At 40.7% G+C, this 19,797-nt stretch overlaps 1 protein-coding gene across 1 annotated transcript; it reads right to left on the reverse strand.

The window, feature by feature from the left end:
* Positions 1-876: 876 nt before the first annotated feature.
* Positions 877-19,160, reverse strand: strap (serine/threonine kinase receptor associated protein). Its single transcript, XM_080207244.1, has 9 exons — positions 18,863-19,160; positions 14,647-14,782; positions 13,962-14,043; positions 13,810-13,882; positions 11,065-11,164; positions 10,410-10,547; positions 3,820-3,956; positions 1,579-1,728; positions 877-1,340 (listed from the first exon to the last, which is right to left on the reverse strand). Exons 1-9 carry the CDS (start codon positions 18,972-18,974, stop codon positions 1,279-1,281), a joined length of 990 nt encoding a protein of 329 aa, XP_080063370.1. The 5' UTR covers positions 18,975-19,160; the 3' UTR covers positions 877-1,278.
* Between the last annotated feature and the right edge of the window lie 637 nt (positions 19,161-19,797).

Below are 19,797 nucleotides of genomic sequence, written 5' to 3' on the forward strand. Positions count from 1 at the left end.
CATGCGGACAAAGACTTCACTCAGCATCCTGCTGCACTCAGGAGACAGGGGAACCTCACGTCCCAAGTCAGCAACACAAGAGGATACCCAAGTGGAATGTTAGAATCTGCAATACCAAAATACTCACTTCTTCCACTCACCTGCGCATTAACCAACATTTTGGTTAATTCAATTTGTCCTAGGGACATAAAATAGTGAAACAAGATTCTCAGTCTGACTTACAATGTAACCTCCGAACATGGTCCAAAGCAAAGGCAGGCTTCATTTCCTGGCCCACTTTTATTAATTTTTTATCAGGACACAAGTGTCTCAAAACATTTTCATAACAGCATTATAAATCAACATTGCAAATTAGAAAAATTAGGAAGAGAAGTGGGGCATATCAGGATCAGGCAGTAACTCAAAAGGTCACCATGATGGGGTGCAGCATTAAACATAACCAGAGTTTGGTAAGACAGTAATTGCTGTAAATAATCAAAGCTGTTAGCTATAGCAGCAAATCATTCAACACTGCCAACCTACTGTAAACAGATAAAATATACCAAGTGTAGTTCCTGTCACTTAAAGTACTAACATAATTGCTGCAATTACTGCCAACTTTTACTTTGCAGAGGACAATAACGAATTAAGATTTCAATAAGCACTCAGGCGCAGATCCCATATACTAAATGTGCATTTAGTTGCACAGAACAGCCAGCAGCAGGGAGAGCAGCCACAAACACCCAAAATTTGAAGATGCAGGATCTGGTGTTTTATTAAATTTTTTCACAAGTTGTGCGTGGGCCAGTTGAATACTACATGATGCATCAATTGAGCAAATGAGATGCTGGAAATGTTGACAGATTGCATATCATTTAAATGACTAGGATGACAACACAGCTTGAATAACATTTTATTGTTAAACCACTGAATTTGTGCGGAGAAAAGAAAAATGGATCCTTTAAGGAAAACATACTTGAATCCATTATGCTATAGCTGTAACTTGACCATACTTCCTCGGTGAGAAACCTCTGCCAAGATATGACATATATACACAGATGTTCCTGGTCAGGCCCAATTAAACCAACACAAGATGGAAGGCAGCTGCATTGAACATGCAAAGGTCTAATAGCTTCCTTCCTTGCAGATACCCAGTGCTCGTCTTACAAACAGTTAGCTACAGTTGTCTTCAGTTGATATAGTTAGGTGTCTGCATTTGCTCGTGACCAGATTAAAAAAAGGCTTGCTCTTCTTTCAACTCAAAAATTGCTGCTTGGTCGTTTTTCACAAGCTGGCAGCTCAAGCTTTTACTTCTGGAGGGGTGCCATAGATAGAATCAGAGTTTTCAGAGCCAAGCTCCTCTGTAATTCAAAAGAAACAAGTGTAAAATACATGCAGTTCACCATAGTGACATTAATTTATAAGGATTAATTTCACCCAAGGATAATTGTCCTGCATGTTCAGCAAATGCCGTCTGATAATTGTTCCTTCAGAAAATCAAGAGACTCTGTATAACAAAGATACATTGCTCTAGATTTAAGATACAAAATAATATTTATATCACAATTAGCCCTGGACTGTTTACCAAAATGTACTTACCAGGGAGCACACATTTCCATAACCCATAGGTTTTACCAACAGTTGTCTGCCAGAGACGAAGAGTTCCATCTTCAGAACCACTTGCATATAATTCTCCGTCAGGACTAAACCTTACACAATGGACTGGACCAAAGTGCCCTTTGTATGACTCTGTAACAAAAGGATTTATATTTGTTTTAGAACAGAGAAATCATAGCAGAGGTAGAGATAGCTTATTCTTGGTTTTTAGTAATTGTACATTTGAGTTCCAGAAACATTAAATTCCCATTCTGCTGTGCAGTGCTTGGTAAAATTCAAAATTACAGGAATATCAAGCCATGGTTCAGTTGGTTGCACTCCCAGTCAGGAGTTGGGAGGTTTAAGTCCAATTTCAGAAACAAACACAAAAGTTCAGGTTATGTCACTGCAGTACTGAGGGTACGGAAGACTTTCAGGGGTGCAGTCTTTCAAGCAAAACATTAAACCCAGGCCACATCATTCACAAAGACAGATTTATCACATTGCTATTTGTGGGATCTTGCAGTGCACAAATCAACAGCTGCGTTTCTTAAAATTATAACAATGCCTGCATATATAAAGTACTTAACTAGTGGTAAAGTACTTTGGGACATCTGTAGCCATGAAAGGTGTTAAACTCATTTTTCTTAATTTGATTTGTTCAAAAAGGTGATCAGAAATGCACCCATAATTGGGGTGGCACAATGGGCCTCCAGCACTGTAGCAATTCTGCGATATGAAAATCCTTGAGTTGATGACACTGCCATAAACAAGCCTCATGCATTGAGCACAAGGTTATATGATGCCTGTTCTTGCTTCCTCCAGAATAGCACTACAAATGTTAAAAGCAGTAGTACTGTAAGCAGCAACTTACTCTCACTTGCTTCAGAGATCTCAGCCAGCTTTAACTACCATTTCCTTTTTCTGCAACCAACTATAAGCAAGGCCACAGAAGATTCAATTTTCACAAGTGAACACACAGGAATCACAACTCATCTCTTCACTGACCTGCAACTTTTCAACAGCTTTTGTTTACAGCTGACTCAATTTGTTAGCATTTAAAGGTATCACTTACACAAGGCTACAATCCTTAAAACAACCACACATATCCCCAGTACTTAGTACTGGAAACTTAATTCAAAAGAATTGCAGGGCAGAGGCTTTCAGAAACAAAGTCAGCATACCAGACTGTGCACTCACACTAGGAGGGAAATTATTTTCACCTCGCATGGTGCAAAAGCTACAAAGCTACCACTTTTTGCTTAGTTTGGTAATCAGATTATAACTGGTCATAAAATCAGTTTAACTTGAGACAGGAAATTTACGATTTAATCTGTAAAACTGCAAACTAAACTAATGCAGCTACAGAGCCAACTGAACACCAGTGTTTCTTGTACTGTCTTGCCGATAGAGTCATAGAGCAATACAGCATGGAAACAAGTCCTTCAGCCCAACTGGTACGAGCCAATCATGGTGTTGTGCCCACATTTGGCCCAGATCCCTTGAATCCATTCCCATCCATGTACTTATCCAAATAGCCTGAACAGAATGGATGTTTAACCTGCAGCAAGCAAGAGTTCATGGGCATTATGGGCTCACCATCAGTAATTCCACCAAAACTCAAACTGCAGGCACTTTGTGACAGGTACCAAAGTAAATTCACCAAAGCAGGTGGGTAGGACTTTATGCAATGGTCTTGAAGTATCCAATTTTCAATAAAAGTACAGTGAGACTAGGCATAGAAGGACACGTGAATCGTGTTGTCCTTTTATGAATTCTAATGGGAGTTCTTCAGTGAGCTCTTGCTGCTGCTCTTTCCTCAGCAGTCAAGAACCCTATTCTGAAGATAGAGCAAACGTTTCAATGGAGTAATTAATCAAATTGGCAGCAACCCCACCCACAAAACAATCATGAAATGCCTGTCAAGCTCTTGCACTGATCCAGAAAGGACCCTGATGCACACAAGCTGACAATAGAAAATATACCTCAGATCCACTTTGTGCATTTGCTTTGCATTTTTTTAATCAATCTAGTTGGGACTAATTAAACAATTGTTATGGAAAAAATTAAGGAGATGAATTTTAATTTGTATAAGCACAAGGTCCTGAAGGGCCCAGTTAAATTTCTATTTTCATAAGGGCATTCTATGCAGTAGCCATCCTCCTACATATAATAGCAAAAAACTGATTTGAAATACAATTCACACAAAGCAACTAATCCACTTGAAAAAATATGAGGACCTACCTAAGTCCTCGCCTGTATTGTAGTCAAACTTGTACAATTTGAAGTCATCACCTCCTGCAACAAAGACATCTTTCTCAGGATGAAGAGAGGCAGAGTTAATTGATGCTGGTGCGTCAAAAGATTTGATCAGCTCAAGACTGTAAAAAAAAGTATAAACTTCACAAAGTGCACCTAGCTCTCCACTAGTTTCCACAAATGCAACAGTTTTTATCTACAAAAAATTATATTTGAGCATGAAAATACTGGTATCCTGGGGCAACATACAGAAGCAGGATTCTGAAGCATAATCAGACAGAGCCACTAGGCACCATTACCCCCTCCAGTGGAGAAACCACAAACTTAATGTGGGAAGGAAGCAAAGTGTTAAAACTATGAAAACAATCTGGTTCATTAAATGAAAAATGCAGCTTTTTTTAAAAAAACCTCCACCTCATTAATATTCTTCAGCTGAATGTGGAAGATTGCCTCAAACTAAACTCAGGTTACCATTTTCCATTTCTGACAACCACCTTGTGGCCTAATTAGTGCTGAGCAATAATAAATTAGGGCCATTTTCTGGGGTAGCTTTCCAACAGTATCCTCTTCATACGTTTTATGAAAGCACTTCTAAATTATGTAATTTCTTATTTGATCATAGCTTTTAGTAAAGCAATCCATGCTCTAGTAACTCTAAAAGCAGTACAGATTACTTAAAATTCATGCCCTCTATAAAATGACAGGATAGATAAGGCCAACTACTACAATTTTCAAGCCAGTTTAAATCAAATATACGGTTATTCAAATTTGTGATAAGTTTTCTAGTTGCTCAATATTGACATAAATGTTGCAAAAAGCTATCGTTTACTCCAGAAATGAGCCGACATAAGTTTATTCTAATCTGTCTGAAAGCTAACCCTGCTCCAGCCATCATCCTGTTTTTACCTGCATTCATTCACAACTGTAACCAGTTGCAGTCTTAAATCCTTTTCTATTTCTTAATTCTATCTAGAATTTTCTACCTTCTATTTCCCTGTCGTTACATACTCCCTTACTTACCACTGATTTCAACCTTTGTCACAAAGATGAATCCTACGCTTCCAGCATTCTTGCTACCTTTCCTGTGGACAAGTAGAGCCCAAAGTGGGGTATGCATACCCTGAATGTATGGCAGATGCCCCTACTCTTAATTGTAAAAAGCCATTCTTAAAGGATGATAATTGCTTTTTGACCTCTGCATTCCCTTCTCTTTAGTTCAGAGGCTTACAAAACCAAGTCTTTCTGATACTCAAGCTCATGTGCTGCTACTCATCTTCCCACTGCTGGCTACTCCTGCAATAACTACATGTCCCTACTATCAGCTTCTATTTGCCATAATTTTTATGCTTGGGTACTTGCTGCTAATAGGCACAAATGCATCTCACTAGTGCTTTCAACGGCAACCAGCATGGGAGAGGAAGAATATTAATATGATCCAATCCTCAAACAACATGAATTGGTCCAGTTTCCAGCACAAGTCAGTGGAAAATAATCAGCTGCAGAGTTAAATCTTCTCCACTGTAGCCCAGAAAACTAGAATCAATTTTACAACGAACTGCCAATTTGACTGATCTGGAGCAGGTAAAAGAGGATCCAGAGTTAATAACCACCACTGAGATGAGCTAGCCAATCGAGTCCAGTCTGAGACTCCGAAGCAGAGCAGCTACATTGAGAGAAATCAAACTAACATCCCAGAAAACAGGCAAGTGATTAATTTTTGAATGTTTTGCTCTATCTTCAAAACTAGTGTAATGTATTTGTAATTATAAGGTTTTATTAGTTATGCTAAAGTTTGCTAGGGGAAGTGAAAGTTTCGAGAGTACCAGTGTTTAATTATAAATTAAGAATGATTTCATTAACACTCAATTAGGGACAGCACAGTGGCACAGCAATTAGTACCGCTGCCTCAGTGCCAGGAACCCAGGTTCAATTCCAGCCTTCAGTAACTGTATGTGGAATTTGCACATTCTCCTCATGTTTGTGTGGGTTTCCTCCCAAAGATGTGCAAGTTGATTGACCATGCTAAATTACCCCTTAATATTAGGAGGATTACTAGGTAAAGGCATGGGGTTACAGGGATAGGGTCTGGGTGGGATTGTTGCCAATGCAGGCTTGATGGGCCAAATGTCGTCCTCCTTCACAGTAGGGATTCTATTATTCTAAAGATGGCAGGGTGACGTCCTCTGACAACAGAATATGGGAGTTCCTGAACAACGGGTGATCAGGGGCAAACATATTTGCAGTAAGTGTCTGCAGCTTGAGGAGCTTCAGAGTCCCTCAATACAAGGCTGAGCTGCAGATACTGCAATGCATCAGGGAAGGGTAAAGTTACCTGGACACTTTGTACCTGGAAACAGTCACATCCAAGGACAGGGGTCTTCTGATTTGGTCAGTGATAGAGAATGTGCCTGCAAGTGAAGCAGGTAAGGGGATCCATAAGGTAGATGTGGAAGAGCCCCAGCCTTTGCAATTATCCAACAAGTTTGAGGTTTTCACCATCTGTGAGAATGAGAGTGGTGACTGATGGGTGGACAATCAAATTGACCACGGTACAGGATGCCATTCAGGAGTGAAGAGGGGGGCTAATGTAGTGGGAACTGCCATGGAGAAGGCATTTGACAAGGTGTCTCTACAAAGGTTATGCATAGATAAAGGACTGGATAGCAAACAAGCAGAAAGTAGGGATAAATGCATTTTTTCAGGATGGCAAAATGTGACAACTGGAATACCACAGGGTCTGTGCTTGGGCCACAATCATTTACAATTTGTATCAATGATCTGGATCAAGGAATCAAATGTATAGTTACTAAATTTGTTGATGACTCAAAGGTAGGTGGGAAAATAAGTTGTGAAAAGCCTTCAGGGGTCTGCAAAGAAACAGACAGGATAAGTGAATGGGCAAAGATCTGGCAGATGAAATATAATGTGGGAAAACGTGAATGGATACATCACAGTAGTAATAACAGAAAAGCAGTACATTAAACATTATAGAACTTGGTGGCACAAGAGATTTGGATGCCCTGGAATAGAAATTAACGAGTTAATATGCAGATACAAGCAGCAATTAGGAAGGCAAATAGAATATGGTCATTTATTGCAAGGGGAGTGAGATATGAAAGTAGGGGTGTTTCGCTACTGTTATACAGAGCATTGGTGAGACCACATCTAGAGTACTGTGCACAATTTTAGTCTCCTTATTTAAGGAGGACATGAATGTGTTAGAAGCAGCTCAAACAGGCTGGGCCTATATTCATTGCTTTTCAATCTGCTAAATACCAATGTCATTGAAACATAAGATCCTAAAAGGACTTGATAGGATGGATGCTGAAAGAATGCTTCCCCTTGTGAAAGAGACTAGAACTCAGGGACATCACTTTAAAAGAGGTTCTCCTATTTAGGATGAAAACAAGAAATCTTTTCTCCAAGGAACATGAATCTTTGGAATTCTCTTCCCCAAAGAGTGGTAGAAGCAAGGTCAATGAATTTTTTTTTAAGGCAGAGGCAGATAGATTCTTGACTAACATGAGTTGCATTATCGAACAAGCTTCAGGTGTTTAAAACTGAAGTTTACCATTACACTACCACTGGTTTTTAACCCACCTGCCAATTTGTTTCTTTTTAACCAAGATATAATGTGCCAGAAACCTCCAAATTAATTACACCCTGCATCAATTCTGTAGCAGAATTGCTACAGCATCACTGGCCACGGACTGCTCTCCAACTGTTAGAGTCATCTCCAAAAGTCTCAAAGATCCATCTTTGGCCCTCCTCTCCCACATCTACACAAATGCCTCTAAACTTTCTCTGCCAAAAGACTGCCCATTTGACATCCAGCTTGCACGAGTTCCAAGAATTGCCAAAAATTAAATGACCTTGCCCCGCCCTCCCATCACAAGCATAAACTTCATATAACCATAACTCGCTATCCCAACCCTTCCAGTCTGAAGATAAACCAAAACTGTTGCAACTTCAGCATTTGATTTCCCAACTTCAATCTGCTCTTCATAACCAACTAATTGTGCCCCACAACATGCCTACCTCTATCCTTCCCAGAGCCCATTCCTGCTTTTGTCACTTGCAGACTGGGTTATCCTTGACTGGATTACCCTTCTTCCACCCTTTGTAAAACAGTGACACAGTGGTTAGCACTGCTGCCTCACAGCATCAGGGACTCAGGTTTGATTCCCAGCTTGGGTCACTGTGTGGAGTTTGCACGTTCTCCCCGTGAATGTGTGGGTTTTCTCCGAGCACTCCGGTTTCCTTCCACAGTCTGAAAAACGTGCTGGTTAGGTGCATTGACCTGAACAGGCACTGGAATGTGGCGACTACGGGCATTTCGTAGTAACTTCATTGCAGTGTTAATATAAGCCTTACTTGTGACTAATAAACAAACTTTACTTTAAAAGTAAATTCAATCAAATGCTTCAAATTCACATCTTTCTGTTGAAACCTGTCATGGCCTTTTTCTCACTTCCTCCAATTTCATCCATCCTACACCAATACTTCTCCCTCCCACCCCATCCCCAATTCTTTATCCTCGTGTCCTCCAATGGTAGGAAAAAGCCATCAGCCACCCATCCTCGGGAATTACTCCCCTAAAATCCTCCAGCTCCTCTTCTGATTTGAAGGGCCTCCTTCAACCAATTTCCCGATCAAGCTTCTTAACTTTGTTCCCCCAGTAACCAATTTACTTGACACTTAAAGTGCTCGACAGACTGGAGGGGCTGATTGTGGACAAGTCCCCAGGACCGGATGGAATGCATCCGAGGGTTCTGAAAGAAATGGCGGAGGTGATAGTGGATGCCTTGGTGGTTATTTTCCAGACGTCGCTGGATTCCGGGGAAGTGCCGGATGATTGGAAAACGGCTAATGTTACGCCGTTGTTTAAGAAGGGTGCCAGGCAAAAGGCGGGGAATTATAGGCTGGTTAGTTTAACGTCTGTGGTAGGTAAAATGTTAGAATCTGTCATTAAGGAGGAAATTGCGAGGCATCTTGAAGGGAATTGCTTGATAGAGCAGACGCAGCACGGTTTCATTAAAGGGAAGTCGTGTCTGACAAATTTACTGGAGTTCTATGAGGATGTGTCTAGGGCGGTGGATGGAGGAGAGCCGGTGGATGTGGTCTTTCTAGATTTTCAGAAGGTGTTTGACAAAGTACCTCACAAGAGGTTATTGCAGAAGGTCGAGGGACATGGAGTTGGGGGTAGGGTGTTAGCGTGGATAGAGGATTGGTTGTCAAATAGGAGGCAGAGAGTGGGGGTCAACGGGTGCTATTCGGATTGGCGGATGGTGACTAGTGGAGTGCCCCAGGGGTCGGTGCTGGGGCCTCAGCTTTTTACCATTTATATAGATGATCTGGAGGAGGGAACCGAGTGTAAGGTGTCGAAATTTGCTGATGACACCAAGATTGGGGGAACGGCAAATTGTGTGGAGGGTGTGGAGAGTCTGCAGAAGGATCTAGATAGGCTGGGCAAATGGGCCAGGAAATGGCAAATGGAGTTTAATGTTGGCAAGTGTGAGGTGGTCCACTTTGGTAGGAAGAATGGTAGGAAGGACTATTACTTACGGGGCGAAAAACTGCAGCAGGCGACGGTGCAGAGGGACCTCAGGGTCCTTGTGCACAAGTCGCAAAAACCCAGCTTGCAGGTGCAGCAGGTGGTCAGGAAGGCGAATGGGATGCTGGCCTTCATAGCGAGGGGGATTGAATATAAAAGTAGGGAGGTCTTGCTGCAGCTGTATAGGGCATTGGTGAGGCTGCAGCTGGAGTACTGTGCGCAGTTTTGGGCGCCGCACCTGCGCAAAGATATTTTGGCCTTGGAGGGAGTGCAGAGCAGGTTTACTAGGCTGATACCGGAGTTGAGGGGGTTGAGCTATGAGGAGAGGCTGAATAAACTGGGCTTGTACTCGTTAGAGTTTAGAAGAATGAGGGGAGATCTCATTGAGACGTATAAGATGATGAATGGGATGGATAGGATAGAGGTGGAGAGACTCTTCCCGCTCAAAAAAGACAGTAGGACTAGGGGGCACAGCCTCAAGATAAAAGGAGGGCGGTTTAGAACGGAGTTGAGGAGGAACTTCTTCACTCAAAGGGTGGTGAATCTCTGGAATTCTCTGCCCGTTGAAGTGGTGGAGGCTGCCTCGCTAAATATTTTTAAGACGCGGGTTGATGGGTTTTTGATAAGAGAGGGGATTAAGGGTTATGGGGAGAAAGCGGGAAAGTGGAACTGAGCAGCGACAGATCAGCCATGATCTTATTGAATGGCGGGGCAGGCTCGAAGGGCTAGATGGCCTACTCCTGCTCCTATTTCTTATGTTCTTAAAAAGCTCTATGGGATATTTTCCACTTTGTAATATAAATGCAAAAACAGAATTTCCTTTAATGACTTGAAAGATTTCTTGTAATTAGACATTTTCATTGAACCTGCAGGGGCAGCAATACGTTTTAAAGCTCAAATTGATTTCATACATTGAGGATTCATTATCCATTCCAAAAGGATATATCATTTTAAGTTCCAAAAGAAACTTCATATTTGTTAAATAAAGTCACAATAAAATACGTTAAATCATTCAACTTGCCTCAGTGCATTGTAAAAAGCAATCGTTTTTCCATAGGTCAAAACCAATATCTCCCCATCTGGTATGTACTCTACACTGCTTACAGATGATCCAACATGAATAGTTTGCACTTCAATCATGCTAGACCTGTCCCAGAGCCTGTACAAATAAAAACAAAATATTAAAACATATTTTCAAAAAAAGTTTCACACAGTCTCAAGAAGCTTCATTAATGTCATTTTCATGTTAAGTTTAAGCTCTTTAACACTACCAGAGCATTCTTCCAATTCTAGCTTGGAGTGACATGTGTGGTCTTGGGAATTTTGACCAGGTCTACAGACAATCTTGATGGGCATTCTGAGAAAGCCAGCAGAGCTTAGGATACGGATTATGTTGGAGAGGTGGGAAGGTGGCTCAAGGGGGAGACCATCAGAAACTAGCTAACACAGAAGCAAAATACTTTGGATGTAAGTCGTCTGAAATAGAAACAGAAAATAACGGGAAACACTCAGCAGGTCTGGGAGTTCAATCAATATTCCCGAATTTGGGCATTTTTCCACTTCTCCAACCACAGTCAAGCTCAGAAACCAGTCATCTTCTTAAAAAGATTAATTTACTCAAGTGTACATTTGTTTATTCATGTTGAGCTTGTGTACTTTACAGCAAAAGTGTTTACCTTACAGTCTTGTCATCAGCTGCCGAAATTATCTGCCTGTCCCCATTACACCACAGGGCTTTCTTAATACCAGAACTATGACCACTGATCTCCAGAGGCTCTGACAGAGAAAGAACATCAGAATTTACAAGCGGCTGCCATATTTAACAACGAAAAGTGAACATTTCTCATTCCAAGAATGATAACTTAACAAATCTGACAGCTAAAGACAATGTACAACCCAATGACTGTGGTAAATGCACAAATTTTTCAATTTCACTCTCTCCCACCCAGTCCACCTTTAGATTTGTTTTAAGCTTTACATTTTTGCTGTGACACTTGTTTTCCTGATATGGTCTTAGTGTCAAATTAGTATCACGTGCTTGTTTTTCCAGTCAAAGATTCTCAATTTCTCGTCAGCCTCTCCAAGTACAAGATAACTCTGCATTTTTGTTCAGACCTTTCTCCAAGATGACAAAAACGTCATTTTGATTTTTTTTGAAAAAAGGTTGCATCAGCTGATCTATTATCCAATTGGCAGTGCTGTATGTCCAAGGTGTCGCTTTAAGATGTATTAAACTGATGCTTTACCTGGCTTCGTATGTGACAGCTCAAAAGAGAGATAAATATCTATGATTTTACAACCATTACAGAGACAAAGCTACAGGATGACAAAGACAGAGCTGAATATTAAAGGGCACATGACATTTCAGAAAGACAGTAAGCCTGGAAAAGTTCGTGGGTAGCTAAGGATGACATTAATACAACAGGAAGATGACTTTAGTTCTGAAGATCAAGATCAACGGATGAGCACAGTTCCAACAATACTCGAGGCTTGACACCATTCAGGGCAAAGCAACCTGCTCAATTACTCCCCTTCCACAAGCTTTCAGACCCTCCACTATCACCGAACAACGACACTGATGTGTATCATCTACAAGTTGCACTGCAGGAGCTCACCAAAATTCTTCATGCAGCACCTTCCAAATCCACCACCACTACCATCAGAGCAGCAGATACCTGAGAACACCACCAAATAGAGGTTCTCCTCGTAGTCACTCACCATCCTAATTTGGAAATATACTGTTATCCTTTCATTATCACTGGGTCAAATTCCTGGAACTCCCTCACTAACAATACTGTGGGTGTACCTACACCTCAAGGACTGCAGCAGTTCAGAAAGCAGCTCACCACCATCTTCTCAAGAGCAACTAGGGGTGGGCAATAAATACTAGTCTAGCCAAAAATATCCACATCCCATAAATTTACATATAGATTGGGCAAATCAGATTGGCAATGGTGGCTTGGGAGACTAATTCATAAAGGGTGTCGTCAGATCAGTTTCTCAGTTGCACATGTGACAGCCAAACAAGCCATTCCAGTTCCAGTAATGTGCAGAGACAGGATTAATGATCTCATAGGCAGCAGTTATCACAACATGACTGAATTTTACATTCTAATTGAGGGAGAGATGGGTGGGTCTGAAAATAGTGCTTCAAACTTAAGCAGCAATTATGAGGCATTGAAGACAGCTGGTTAAAATAAACTGGGAAATTAAGGCACAAGTCAGAAAATATGCAGGGGCAGACTTTTAAGGAGATACTTCATAACATTCAGCAAAAACACATTCCAGTGAAAAAATGCCTCCAGGTAAGGACTTACAATCCATGACTAACTATTCTTTCTAACTATTTAATACAACGCCACAAAAATTAGTAAATTGGAAAATTTAACCAAACATAAAAATCAGCCAAGAATGGCTAAGAGAGAGAGAGAAATTAAGAGGATGAAAGAAAGTTAGCTAATAAGACTTTCACCTGGGAAAGAGTAATACGAAAATTAACAACTACTTAATATGACTAATAACTGACAAGCCCCTAACCTGAATGGAATTCAACCTTGGCCTTAAAGGAGTGGCTGCTGAGATAGTAACACTATTGGTTTTAATTTTTCAAAATTCCCCAACTTCTGGAAAGTTCCCGTCAGATTAGAAAGTGGAAGTCCTTTTTTTCCCCCAAGGAGGGAGACAAAGCAGGAATCTTCAGGCCAGTTACCTTAATGTCATAGGGAAAATGCTGGAAATTATGGAGGCTTTAGCAGGACACAGAAAATTTCAACGCAATCAGGCAAAGTCAAAATGGTTTTGAGAAAAGAAAAAGTGTTTAATTTATTAGGGAGTTATTCAAAATAGTAACAAGCAATGTTGATAAAGGGGAACTTGTAAGTAGACTGTACTTGTATTTCCAGAAGGCATATTTAGGGATGAACAAATGAAAAAAGCTGATCGTTAAGACAATGTAGTTGATGGAATCTTGCCTTGTGTAAACTGGCCACAAACCTTTCTACATTACTGCAAGAAAAGACTTCAAAAGCATTCAATTGGCTGTAGGGGCCATGGTTATACAAATGCAAGTCTTTCTTTTTCTACAATTACTCCAGGTAAGCAAGCTTATAAACCCATCTGGCAAGCAGCTCCCCATCTAAGAATAACTTCTAACTGACAACACTAAAATAGTAAATTAAAAATTATCCTATGATCAACAATATTAACATATATTTTTCCTTCAAATACAACAAATTAGAAAATTCTTGGAAAACAAGTCCTGTATCATTGTAAAAAGATTAGCTAATCACACCAGTAATCTGTGCAATATTGCTCATTATACATTTATGCAAACTCTCTTCAGCAACATCGCAATATGATTGTTGGAATAAAAGCCCTCACGTGCTGTCAAAAAAAACTTGTTGACAGCACTCATGCCTCACCTGATTCAGGTTTGTTCAAATCATAAATACGCAAAATTTTATCTTGCCCACCAGTCAGCAAGTTGTTACTATCCTGGAAAAAAAAAATTGCAAGTTAAAAAGGTTACAAAAAAATGAATAGAAATATGGACTGAATTAGAAATAAATTTTACCTGAGTAAAGTCCACAGTTTTGACAATATGCTTGTGGGCTAAAGCAACCAATTCATCACCTGTCACAGCATCCCACACCTTGCTGAGGTAAGACAAACAGATTTTCAGGTGAAATAACTCATTGTCATGCAAAAATAAAGATGTGACTGCTGTAACAAAGCAACGGAAAGCAGCTAAATTTTCAGGAACCTCCAATAATAGTGTGAAATCTGCAGGCCACATGAATCACAGACTTCACAAAGTGACATTTCAAGTTTGCACGTGTGTCCAAAACTCTGCGTACCTCTCCAATTGCTCATTCTAACATATCTTGGTGTTTTGATTTAGGATTGCATATTAGAGACATAGCTTTACAAACATTGCTTCCCCAGGTTTAAGATAAAAACACAAAGCAATGAATAGTTGACAGAATCGGTTGGACAATTGCCTGAAGGAAGCAACCACATGGCTCATAGAATGTCATTTGCAGACATTTAGGTGAGATAGAATTGCATGTTTGTTTTAAACTGTTAGGTACAAAAAGTAATTTTGTCATTTGGTTTAACTTTCAATGCAGTGGATTTTTTTCTATAAATAAAACCACCTTGATCTCATTATAGAATACTGTCTTTGATAAATAAGATCAACTTTCTTCAGTGATAAGCTATGCACGTCATCACAACGCACAGAAATGAGAAATACTCACGCTGAAAAATCTGCTGCTGCGGTTGCTGCCCTATTGGCCTCTTTATTTAGTGTGGCTCCCCAAACAGCACCTTTGTGACCCAGAAACGTTCCAATCCAGTCTCCTGTGTCACCCTGGCGCATCATAGGCTTGCCATCTGAATGGATATCAAAGAGTAAAGTGAATTGTAATTACAGGAATAAAACAATTTACACTTACTTCTGCCATTAGCTCCAGGATCTCTGCGGGTGCATTAATCAAATCTGCTTAAAACTGCACTGAAACTGAGCCATGTTAATGAGATACTAGGACAGGTGACCAAAAACTTATTCAAACAGGCAGACTTTAAGGAGCATTATAAAGGAGGAGAGAGTGAGGTGGAGAGGTTTAAGAAAGGAATCTTGGAGCTCAGGGCCTTGGCCAGATGACAGGACAGCAATTAAAAACAGGGACATGCAAGAAGCCAAAATTAGAGGGGTGCATCGTTTGTAAAGACTGGCTCCAGTCCTATCTTTTACTGCCTGGCTTATTGGAACAAAATAGATGACAGTGGATTGAAAGAGTGGGGAACTGTGCCCAATGAGCAGCACAGTTAACATTTCAACTTACTGGAAGCAGGGAAGAGGAAGAAAGGAAAGTTGGATGGTTTGGTGGAATTAGGGTCATGTGAGCAGGAACTAGGTTTCAAGAGCAAAATAAGATACCAAGACAACAACAGGAGTTCAGAGCTCTGGCAAGGGAACAACCTTAGAAAAGATTGCTCTGGTGGGCTTAAGAAAGGGAGGAAAATGCAAAGGCAACTGATTGGATGGGTAAGTACAAGTTTATTAGTGTCACAATGAAGTTAGTGAAATTTTGAGGACATAAAGTATTATGAACATCATTTATCTGGACTTCTGAAAGGCATGTCCAAATTCCATGCAAGAGACAGTTAGCTAAAGTTGAAACTGATGAATTGAGAACAAATTATCCATTTAGTACATTTATTTAGTAAAATACAGTAAGTATGAGTATGTACTCAAATTGGAAAGAAGGGACAACTGGCATCCCATAGGAATTGGTGCTGTGGCCTCAACTGTTCAAGCAACATAGGGTATTAATTACTTAATCGTGTCAGGTTAGAAACAGTGGAAGTCTAAAGAGATTGGTCGGGGCACACACAGACTTCTAACAAAAAAATCAAAGCAGCAAATGGCACTCTAGCTTTCAAACTTAACTAGAACATAAGAGGGGAACAAGTTTTATTGCACCTTTGCACAGCTGCACATCACTGGCATTGCCTGACAGTGCAGATTCAATGCAATGTTAATCTAAACTTAGAGCCCTTTAGGTTGAGATAATTGAATTAAATCTTTAGTGTTTTGAAAGCAATTGAGAGGTTAGCAAAATAATTATCTGGTCATGGAGGAATCCAGAACAAAAGGTTCCAGACTTAAAGTCAAAGTAGGGCATTCAGAACCAAAGCTAGGAAACAAGGAACGGTAGGAGTGTGGAACTCTCCATAAAAGGCAGCAAATGCTCAATTATTTATATGATAGAAAATTTTTACAAGCCAAGAATAAAAGATATGGAGCCTATTATGGAGATAGGAGAGAGCAGTCATGTTTAAATAAAAGAACCAGCTTAACTGGAGCTGAATGACCTATTCCTGATCATATGTTCTTCTGCTACAGATATATCTGTTCAATTTAGTCGATTACCCCCAAGATTTTAAGCAGGTATTTCTTCTACAGTCCGAGCTGAAATTTCAAATGAGGAAAAGGTTTCAAATTTAATTCAACCTCTGAATCCTCTTTTTACTCCACAGGTTTGTTCTCATTATCACAGAAGCATTACTTTAGATCATTTTTAACTGTTTGTGTTTCAAGTTGTCTATCATGATGTTTTACAACTTGACAAAATAAAGCCACTCAACCAAAGGTTCACGAAAATAAACAATCATGAAAAGAAAATGTAAGCACAGGTACATGCTGAAAAATTTTCCACATTGTCATATGGATGCCAGTGGTTGTAGCCGTACTGGAATAATTTGACTACAAGCATTGCAATTTCTGGAGCACAAGTACTATTGCCAGAATATTGTTGGGGCCCATTCTCTTTGCATCACATTCAACTATTTCTTTATATACATGGAGCCAATCAAATTGTCTCAAGATTGGCATACTAGATGTTAAATATCTCAGGAGGCGGCCAAGATGGACCATCCACTAGGTAGTTCTGGCTGAAGATGGTGGCAAACATTTCAGTCTTGTGTTCTGCACTGACATGCTGGGCCCCAGCATTATTGACACTGGCAAGGTTCATGGAAGCTCAAGTTTGTTGTTTATTTAGCTACCACCATTCACAACTAGATCCGATCAGACTGCACAGCTTCAATCTGGTATTTTCATTGTAAAAACAATTCTATCACATGTAATAGCAGACAACATGTAGAACTGTATAGCAGCTTCTGCTAGTCAGCATCTCATTTTTAGATATACACAGGATGCTCCAGACATGCTCTCCTACATTCTTCATTGAACCAGGCTTCATTCTAATAATAGAGTAAGTCACAAGCCAGCTTATGAGGCTAATTATTATAGCAGAATATGCTCTGCTAATAGTGATCCAGCATGCATGAAGTATCTCAGTGTAACCAGAAGATTTTCTCTGCACAAGGATGTTTCCTCTTGTGGAAGAATCTAGAAGGAAGGGTCACCCACAAGTTAAAAGTGAAGGGAAATATCTTGAGGGGTCCAAATCTACACAACTCTTCCTTAAAAGAGGGTGGAAACAGAGCCTTTCAAAATTGTTAAGACAGAGGTAGATAAACTTTTGATGAGAGGTAAAGGATTATTGAGGATAGATGGGAATGTATTGTTGAGGTTATAATCAAATCAGCCACTCTTATTAAATAGCAGAGTAGTTTCAAGAGCCAAGTGGCCTACTTCTGCTCTTAATTCACACTTTCGCACGAGGACTGATATGGTCATGCCAATTAATGACAACATGGCCAAATTCACTTCAGGCTCAAGAATGCTGAGGTTAAGCTCAAGTAGATCTTTCCTCATTGGTTCTCATCACCCACCACAGGCCAAATGCTTGACCTTAGCCAACACAGTCATGGTACCACCGAGTCATTCCCGATGATGGATACTGAAGTTCTCCAAACATAGTACTCAAGTTCATTTTGTGACATCTCTATTATTAAATGAAACTCATTCTAATATAAATAAACAAGACTGTGCTGCCAAATATTGATATTTCAATCTCAACAACTGCATTTCAAAAATACAAACTGACTCAAGGAACAAACTTTAAAAATAACAAAAACAGAAAATACTGAAAAATCATAACAGGTCTGACAGCATCTCTCGAGAGCGAATAAAGTCAACGCTTCGAGTCTAGATGACTTATAGGCAGCATAGCGGCAGTAGTTAGCACAGCAGCCTCACAGTGACAGGAATCCGGGATCAAATCTCACCTTGGGTGACTGTGCCGAGTCTGCACCTTCTCCCCACGTCTGCATGGGTTTCCTCCAGGTGCTCCAGTTTCCTCCCAAAATCTGAAAGACATGCTGGTTGCGTGCATGCCAATGTACCCAAACAGGTGCCAGAGTGTGTCAACTAGGGGATTTTCATTGTAACCTCATTGTAGTGTTAATGCAAGCCTACTTGTGGGACTAACGAATAAAAAAGTCCCTTAATCTTTTAGATTAACACTTTTTTAAAAAAAGTGGGTCACTTTTTTGTATGGGTTTGTCTTCAAACATTGTCAACTTACATTCATGTATTAAACTTCACCTACAAGGTCCTGGAAATCATTTATCCTGCACTTCACAAAAACTTAAGCTGTCATCAAGAATAAATAAAATTTAATGTTAAAGTTTATCTATTAGTCACAAGTAAACTTACATTAACACTGCCGTGAAGTTACTGTGAAAATCCCCCTATTTGCCACACTCCAGCGCCTGTTTCGAGTACACAGAGGGAGAATTTAGCATGGCCAATGCACCTAACCAACACGTCTTTCAGATTGTGGGAGGAAACTGGAGCACCCGGAGGAAACCCGCGCAGACACAGGAAGAATGTACAGACTCCGTACAGGCAGTGACCCGAGCCAAGAATCGAAGCCGGGTCCCTGGCGCTGTGAGGCAGCTGTGCTACCCCAGTTAATACATGGGAAGCTGCTGAAACCAGTCTCAGGCCGGGGGGGGGGGGGGCGGAAGAGGCTGTAAAATCCCAGGTCCCGGCCTCACCTTTGCAGGCGCTGATTAAGAAGTAGCCGTAAGGCGTGATCCCGCTGAAGGCCAAGTCCACCACGGGCCTGGTGTGGCCGCTGCACGTCAGTGGAGTCTGTCTCATCGCCATGCCCCAGACCTCGGCCGAGCGGCCACCTCCAGCGGCGCGGTGCAGCTCCTCGGCACCCTCGACACACACAGAGAGGGGGGTAGAGAGAGAGAGAGGCCGGAGCCGCCTCCCGCCCAACTATCCCCAACCCCGACACCGGTGTCTCTCTCTCTCAGCCTCGCCGCCGCCAACCGCCTTCAGATCGCACGCGCGAGCCGCGCCGGAAATGACGCCCAACTCCCCAGAGGAGGGATGACTTCCGCATATGCGCAGTCACATTCAGTACGCCATTCATAAAATTCACCCAACCTTCCATATCTACCCTAATGCAAGATTTTACTTTTAAATCCGCACCAATGCAATTTTTTTAAAATTTAAAGCCACCCCAACGCAACATCTAAATCCAACCTCAATATAAAATCTTTAGTTTAAATTCAACCCAATGCAAAATGCGCACTCGCATTGAGAGTACTCCAATCATAAAATCCTCCATATCAACCCTAATGCAAATTTTTAAGTTTATATCCACCCCAATGCAATTTATCTTAGTTTAAAGCCACCCCAATGCAAAGTCTAAATCCAACCTCAATATAAAATCTTAAGTTTAAATCCACACCAATGCAAAATCGTTAGTTTAAATCCAAACAACTGCATTTTTTTAGTTTAAATTCATCCCAATGCAAAATGCACACTCGCATTGAGAGTCCTCCAATCATAAAATTCACTCAACCTCCCCATACCTACCCTAATGCAAAAATTTAAATCCACCCCCAATGCAAAATCTTAAGTTTAAATCTGCAATGCAGGGGCAGCATGATAGCACAGTGGTTCGCACTGCTGCCTC

The sequence above is a fragment of the Carcharhinus amblyrhynchos genome, chromosome 19 (genome assembly GCF_965287045.1).
Source record: "Carcharhinus amblyrhynchos chromosome 19, sCarAmb.v2.hapA, whole genome shotgun sequence".
In the NCBI taxonomy this organism is placed as follows: domain Eukaryota; kingdom Metazoa; phylum Chordata; class Chondrichthyes; order Carcharhiniformes; family Carcharhinidae; genus Carcharhinus; species Carcharhinus amblyrhynchos.

Excerpts from the sequence above, each read along its gene's own strand:
- strap (XM_080207244.1), bottom strand. The coding sequence starts at position 18,974 with ATGGCGATGAGACAGACTCCACTGACGTGCAGCGGCCACACCAGGCCC. Across the intron at positions 14,044-14,646 it reads GCAGCAGCAGATTTTTCAGC|CAAGGTGTGGGATGCTGTGA; the intron begins GTGAGTATTTCT and ends GTCTTACCTCAG. Across the intron at positions 11,165-13,809 it reads TTTGAACAAACCTGAATCAG|AGCCTCTGGAGATCAGTGGT; the intron begins GTGAGGCATGAG and ends TTTCTCTGTCAG.